The sequence below is a fragment of the Meles meles genome, chromosome 12, assembly GCF_922984935.1.
Source record: "Meles meles chromosome 12, mMelMel3.1 paternal haplotype, whole genome shotgun sequence".
In the NCBI taxonomy this organism is placed as follows: Eukaryota; Metazoa; Chordata; class Mammalia; order Carnivora; family Mustelidae; genus Meles; species Meles meles.
This window is the reverse complement of record NC_060077.1, coordinates 80,046,839-80,054,387: the sequence shown is the minus strand read 5'-3', so window position 1 is coordinate 80,054,387 and position 7,549 is coordinate 80,046,839. Positions and strand designations below refer to the sequence as shown.

The following is a 7,549-nucleotide window of genomic DNA, read 5'->3' as shown; positions in this document are numbered from 1 at the left end:
ATGCATGTAATACAGAGAGATAGACACATGGTAAAATAGTAGGTCTTTGCCGCCGCAAATTCTTTTTTATGAAGAGGAAAAATTTGAACAAACAAATGAAATGAAATGAATTGTGCCCTCAGCCTGTGGTGTTCTATTTCTTATAGTAATTTATCTTTTTTATGGATCTCTTTTTTTCTAATACTATGTTGATTTTGTCCAAATACGTTATTGGAGTCCCTTAAAAATAAGTGGAACAGGTCACTGGTCTCATTCGGAAGGGTATTCTCTGCCCTATGGCCTAATCTTAACTTTTCTTTTTTTCCTTTCATTTGCTCTTATATGCTGGCTTCTAGATTCTCAGGTCAGCCAGTCTCCCTCTGCACCGCCCCCTACACTCAATATCTGGTCCACCAGGGAGTCTAACCTAGAGCTGAGTGTGCACATTAAAGCCCTAGGCACAGCCCCACATCCCCAGGACATGGTCAGTTGTGTAACAATCCACTCTCTGGTTTGTTTCAGGGAAGCTGACAGGTCTATATGGAAAACATCACAGAGAGTGGTATGCTGAAAAGAAATAATCGTACAGAACCACCCCGAGGAACATTTAGGTCCCTATCATTAATCTTTGCCACACTCCTATGAAAGAGGCAGTAGGTGAGGCCTCTCGTCCACTGTTTTATAAAGGAGGGAATGGGGCAGATCGGTGGGGGCAAGCCGAGGAATGGGGAGCTCGTGCTTGGTTCAGGAGAGAGTGAGGGTGCCAGGAGAGAAAACCTATGACCTCCTTGTGACATCTCCCATACAGGCTGCAGCCTGAGCAAATGCAGGTTTTGTCTTTTGCAGGAGTGTTTAACTGTTCAGGGGACTGGGATCCATACAAGGTCATCACATCTCCTGCTTGGTTGTGTTCTCCTGCCCAACCCCCACCCCAAGCCTCACACTAAACGTTGGGCTGTTGGTAGCTGCCAAAGAGTTAAAATTCCAGGCCCCAGGGCAAAGGTTTCCTCTAAGTCTCTGCTCCAGCTCACCTCTTCCAGAAATGCTCTGACCGCCCACTCTTGGGATTTCCTCCCCAGACAAACCTGGGCTGATTGCGTGGCCCCGGCACCTTCTCTGCGGCCTCTTTGTCAAGCGTGCTCAGTGCCCTGGGCTGAAAATAAGGTGGCGGCAAAGTTGGCTTTGTCCCCAATCTTCTGGTACACAGCTGTGCATAACGGGCATGGTTTTGCTTTTACCATTTTGCAACGTGTATTCTCTGCCAAGCTGCGTGTCTCCATATGGGCTTATTAACTATTTAATGAAAGTGATAACGAATCCCCTTCACCATTCTATTACTTGCAGAACTAACGTCCACAACGCGACAGCAGAAAAACAAAACAAGTAAAAACGAGAAAAAAAGATAGCAAGGTATCAAAATAGAGTAATTGGTAATAAAAACAGAACCTCCTGCAGGACTGCGTCTTCCCTGCAAGATGGAGACTAAACAGGTTTATGGTCCGATCGAAAGTGATACAATTTTTATAAGTTCCAGGATGCCTTTATTTTTCAATGTGTTTAGACAGGTATCTCTTTAAAAGCCCAGACAACTATTGTGAAAAAACTTGTATTTATCTAGGAAGCAGAAAGCTAGAAAGTTAAAACTGAAAATTCTGTGCAATAATTACATTACAAATAATAATGTCTACTGAGCACTTAATACATGGAGGGCGTTGTGAAAAGTATTTTGTATGCACCTACCTCACTTAATACTCAGAAACGTTTATAAGGGAGGTTTCCCCATTTTGCAGATGAGAAAAATAAGTTTCAGAAAGGTTAAGCAACTGGCCCCAAGTCACATAGCTGGTAAACCACACAGCCTGGATTTGAATGCGGGGTTTTTTTTTTTCCTGTCCCCATGATCCCTATTCTCAGGTGTTGTAGGCTTCTAAAGTGTCTTCTGAATTACCACGTGAAACCCTTCTTTGTGTGTAGCGCCACATATTTTTTAAATAAAGATTTTATTTATTTGTTTGAAAGAGAATGGGAGAGAGAGCACCAGAGGGGGGAGACCCAGAGGGAGAAGGAGGAGACTCCACGCTGAGTAGGGAGCCCCAACGGGGACAGGATCCTGGGACCCCAGGATCATGACCTGAGCGGAAGGCAATCGCTTAACCAGCTGAGCCACCGAGGCGCCCCAGTGGCACCATATTTTAATAGCAAGTCTGTGTAAGATTCCTGGGGGGGGGGGGACCCACCAGGGGAAACTAGAAATCGATTCCTAGTTTCAAGGGATAGTGTATCAGATGAAATCATGAATCTGAAAAGCCTTTGGAAAATATAAAAGCATTCTACAGAGGGAGCAGGCTGCCACTGCTCTTAGGCACGGTAATTCTCAGTTGACTAGAATATTCTGTGCCCAAGCACCTGCTATCACCGGTAACTTGTGAACAAGCTACCTTTCGCCCCGTCCTGGCTGCTGCAGAACCCCGCGTTTGTTAGAGGTTCCGCGTTACCACCTCAGGCTCTTCCCATTTCTTCCTGGGCCACGACCACTTGCCTGGCCCCGTGGGGCACGCCTGTGTCCAGAGGTCCTCCTTACCAGGCACCGAAGCTGCTGATGTGTAACAGAGCGTTCAGATGCAGAGGTACAACACATCACAGTGGGGTCATCGCCAAAGGAGCGGATTTACAGCCCCCCCCCCCCCCCGGGGGGAGAGGGTTCGGGCTCCCAGCAAACACGCTGGCAGTTAAGTAGCAGCAGGCAGGGCTGGTGATCAAGGGCCCCTTGGCGTGTCACCTGGTCTTCGAGGAGTTCCCAGCACTCACCCGCGGTGGCTCGCGTGGCGTGGAAACCTCGTGAAAGCCGCTCGGGTCAGGGGCCTGTAAGCTCCCCACCTACGGGGGTGGAGGGCAAGAGGGAAGACAGGAAGGAAAGAAAGCGCGCTCCTCGCTTGTCCCCTCCTCCAGTGAGGAAGAAAACAGAGACTTTCCGAACAAATGCAACGACCAGAGAACTTTCTTCTAGGATTTTCAGGAAGGCAGGCTGCTCCGCCCTGTGAGCTGTGCGGTCGCAGCCGTGGAAGGGCCGCTGGGGCGAGGCGGCGAGTCCGTCCGATTCCTTCCTCCCGAATCCCGCCGAGAGCAGCCCGGGGAGGCGGGAAAGCAGGGCATAGGCGCCGGAGGGCGAAAGGCTACCCGAGGCCTGCCCCGGCCTTCGGAAGGGATCTGACGCCAGGAAAGAAGCTTATTAACCCTTGGGCTACCCCCCGCCCCCCGGGGTGGGAGCCGGGTCCTCCTCCTCCGGGTCGGACTAGCCTGGGGCAAGATGCACAAGGCCGCCGGCTCAGCGCGCCCCGCCGGTCCCTCCCAGTCCAGGAGGAGGCGACAGGGGAGGGCGCGGCCCGCAGCCGAGCCCGGCGAGTCCGTGGGTCCCGAGTGAACATCTCGGGCAAGACGGCTGGGACCCCGCGACCGCCGCGCCGGCCGAGCACCGCGGGCGACGCGTCTCCCTGTCCCTCCGCCGCATCTGCACGCACCCCCCCCCCCCCACCCCCGGACTCCTGGCCCGACACCCGGCTCCGCGACACCCCCGGCCCCGTGCTTCGCGCAGGTGGCGCAGACGCCCCTGCCCTCCGGCGCCCCCTGCCGGGGAGAGGGAAGGCGGCGGCCGCGGAGGAGCCGAGCACAGGCGGGGAGAGAACTCCAGCGCCGGGAAGAAGCCAGGAGCTTCCCTGATGGTGCCGCCGCCTCCGAGTCGGGGAGGAGCGGTGAGGGGGCAGCTGGGCAGGAGCCTGGGTCCGCTGCTGCTGCTCCTGGCGCTGGGACACACGTGGAGCTACCGAGAGGAGCCCGAGGACGGCGACAGGTAAGCGCGGCCAGCCCCGGCTGGGTGCGCGCCCGGCTCGTGGGGTGGGAGCGGGACCCCGGCCCCTGTGGGCACCCGCGCGCTCCCGCGCGCCCTGGCTCCGCGGGCACGGGTTGGGTCCTCCACTACCCTGGGCGGCATTACACTCCACGCCCTGCCGGCGCTCCCCTGTCAGTGGGTCAGAGCTCCCTGGTACGGCCACCCCGGGGCTGGGTTCGCGCCCGTGGACCCCCGCTCGGCCCCCGGGTCCGCGTCCGCGTGCGGGGACCAGCGCCTGCTCGGCGCGCCGGGACGCAGCTCCCGCCACCCTCGCGCGCCCTGCGCTGCGCTCTCCCGCGGACAGCCGGCGAAGTGGCGGCTCCCACTGTCTTCTAGAGAGATCTGCTCAGAAAACAAGATCGCCACGACGAAATACCCGTGTCTGAAGCCTTCGGGGGAGCTCACCACGTGTTTCAGGTAAGTCTCGCGGCTCTGCCGAGTCTGCCACGCACCCGGGAACGCGGCTCCGCAGGGGAGGGCTTTGGAGACTCGCTTGGTGACCGAGGGTGGCGGTTGCGCGGGGACGTGCTTGGGGAGTTCTTCGGTGCAAACCTCTCGGTGTGGTTTTGGGGCCAGAACAATGACGGGCAACGTAGTGTGCACCTAGAGTTTCCACCCTAGGACCCCGACTTGTTTGCCGCTTGCTGGAACACTTTGAGTGATGGAGAGGAAGAGGCTGCAAGTTCATAAGGAAAGTGGATGGGATTGTGGGTGTAAACTGTGCGCCGCAGCAAAGACGGATGACGGCGTTCGTGTTTTGTTTCAAAAACAAAGTTGACAAGTAAATACGTGGTCCTTGACTGCCTTTTGACCTTCTGCAGGGACAGAGTGTAACACTTTGAGGGCCACTGGGGACAAAACGATGGAGGCGGTTTGCAGGCAGTGGACGTGGTTGGGGGCGGGGGGGGGGGGTTGTCTAGGAAGAACGTCCAGCTTGTTGAGCCACAAGGAGAGTCCTCCCTGAAAGTGCGTTCCACAGATCACCTGGGTGCTTGTTTAAATTACCCCGACCAGGGCTAGGGAATCCATTTAGATTGGAAAATGTTTCCCAGGCGGTTGTCATTCGAAACAAAAAGAATTACTATTCCCTGCTTGCAGCCTTTTGGAGGTGAGGGTTGATTTGTTTTCACCAAAGTTTTTGGTTTCTGGTTGAGTGCTTTGACTGGATGGGAGGCATAAACCCATAAACACGAATTGCTTTTTGAAAGTACTGTGCAAGATACCGGGAGTCTCACTCCCGCCAGTGGAGATTCCAGACTGTTTCTGTGGGTCCTCTGCTCTGGGGCGCCAGCATAAATACTGGGTAGTACAAGGTAATAGCAATCCCCAGGAGTGAATTTGGAAAAAAGCTTCCATCTTCATAACGTTGTGACCGATGAATCCATCGCTGTGCTTTCGGAGCCGCAGAAATGTTAGTTCCCGTGCTCAAAGGTTCAGATAGAAGTGGTTCCAGGGCTGGTGAGTTTGTGGTATGAAAACCAGGAATCTGTTACCTTGCATACTGTGTTTTAAAATTTGTTGGCCATGGAATGACCACCATTGTTAAAGTGAGGCTTGGGCTTGGGGAAGGTTGTCTTTTCCAGGACACGGGTGCTCAACACCGATGGACTGTGCTGGGGCCGGGTTGGGGTGGGGCCGGGGGAGTGTGTTCATTTTGTAGGTAAAGGCTTGAAGAGGTTAACTGGGTAAGCGAGGTCCTCCAGCCCGTGGGATGGCCCAGGGTGCTGGCCGCAGGATTGCTGGCCTGGTGCTGGTCCCGTGTGTCCTCCGCATGACCACAGTATTGGGACATGTTGTTTTCCTATCATCCTAGCACAAAGCCTCTAACTTAACAGGGAAAGTGTCCCTGAGATGGTTTACTCATTTGTTCAGTCCCTGAAGGTCAGACTGCGCATAAATCAGGGGCACTTGCAGAATGCATGTCCAACTTTCAGAAACCACTGGTGCCTGAGGAGTGTTCTAGGTTGACTATTACTCGTCTTCCCTGGTGTTTTAAAAACTGGTTTTTCTTTTTACACTGAGACTCAACAAGAGACACTACCAGTGTCTTGGTAAGTGTTCTCATGAACAGCTATCCGAAAGGACAGCTTCTGAGAACTAACAAAAAGTCTATTTTATATCACAGAAAAGTAAGGAACTTTGTTTTGGGGAGTGAGTGGAATGGGAGAGGGGGTTTCCAGCTGGGGAAAATGGGTTTGTTGCTTTCCTTCATGGATATCCAGAGTTCTATGTATATTCTGTTGGTTTTATACCATTCCCATGACTCAGTAATTTCCTAAAGACCAAGGTGGTTGGTAGTTGCTTTCCCTGCTTGCTTTTGAACGCCAAGAATGGAGGGACTTGTGCTTGGTCTGTGAGTTCATTGTCCTGGCTCCTACAAACCCTTGCTGCTCCAGGTGGGATCTGGAAACCAGCAGCAGTATCCTCCAGGAGCCTGTTCCCAAACCTTACGAAGCCTGTGTGGTAATGCAAACACTTCATGCAGAAACCACTGTCCTCGATCTGGTCACCGTGCAAACCCATTTAAATCCTTCAAGGGGCACAGGTCTTCTCCAGGTGCCCGAGCTGTTAATCCTTCCACATCAACCGAAAACGAAAAGAACCAGCCTTCCAGGAGAGCAGACCTCTCAACTCTTGGATGACCCTTGATTAAGCTTAAGTGCAGTCGCTGAGCTTCTTCTTAAGGGAATGCTGACAGATGGCCCCAATTTTACCACTGGTCCTTTGCACAGTTTTTAGCACAAGTGAGAGAACTACAGAAGTCCTTCTGACCTTGTTAAATGATTTTATGGGACTTAAAAAAAAAAGTCATGGAGGATGCATTGACTCCTATCATGTTCCTGGTAGTGTTAATCTGATCTGTTATTCCTAAAAATCTATAGAGACCTAAATGATATGGAGAAGGAAAGTTGGGTGGGTTCAGAATCTTTGTTGTGCAACCCCCCCCACCACAACCATGGCCTTTGTACCCTTGTTTCCTGTGGTTTCACCGAAGCACCTTTCCAGGTTCGCCTTCTGTATGTGAAATGACGGCCTGAGGACTTTGAACTCAGCCTGAGGACTTTGAACTCAGCTCTCTTCTCTCCTCCTCACATACATTATCTCCAATCCTCAAAGCGTTTGCATTTCAGTTTTACAGGGGAAGATCCAAAACTCCAGGATTAAGTAAACTTGGTCAGGGTCACAAAGTTAATACACACGGGAGCCAGGATTCAAATCCAGGTTTGTCAGACTTCAAAGTCTGGGCCCGGGGCCCTTTCATCATCCCGGAGGTGCCTACAGAGATGGCAGAACTTTCAGGATCCCAGGTTCTAAGGAAGATGATAAATTCAGATGGCTGTAAATTCACGGCAGTTTGATAGAAAGCTCCAACACTCACCACGACCAGTGGTTTTTCAGTGACCACTCTCCTGGAGATCTGTCCTCAGTAACTGACTTCATATATTCTCCTGTCCTATGCAATATTGGTTCATATGTGTATAGCTTTCCTTCCTTGAAGGATTTCGTAATCACAGGGCCTGTCTCTTCAGACTATCTATCCCAATGTGCATTGGGCCAAGTGCCCAAAGTTTAACAGACACTTGAGTGAATGCCAGTGACCACTTACCCAGCTTAGAGGATGTACTGCTCAGCGTTATAATCGGACTCAGGGTGTGTTCCTTTATTAGTAAAGATTTTAGCGGG

The 7,549-nt window shown here is 52.4% G+C and overlaps 1 protein-coding gene across 1 annotated transcript in view; it reads left to right on the top strand.

The window, feature by feature from the left end:
- The first annotated feature begins 2,052 nt into the window (after positions 1–2,052).
- The window catches only part of CCBE1 (collagen and calcium binding EGF domains 1), a 224,431-nt gene continuing 218,934 nt past the window's right edge, over positions 2,053–7,549 (top strand). The window contains exons 1-2 of the mRNA XM_046025531.1: positions 2,053–3,826; positions 4,202–4,282. Of these exons, the coding sequence (XP_045881487.1) occupies positions 3,696–3,826; positions 4,202–4,282 (212 nt within the window). The 5' untranslated portion in view covers positions 2,053–3,695. The remainder of the gene's footprint in view (positions 3,827–4,201; positions 4,283–7,549) is intronic.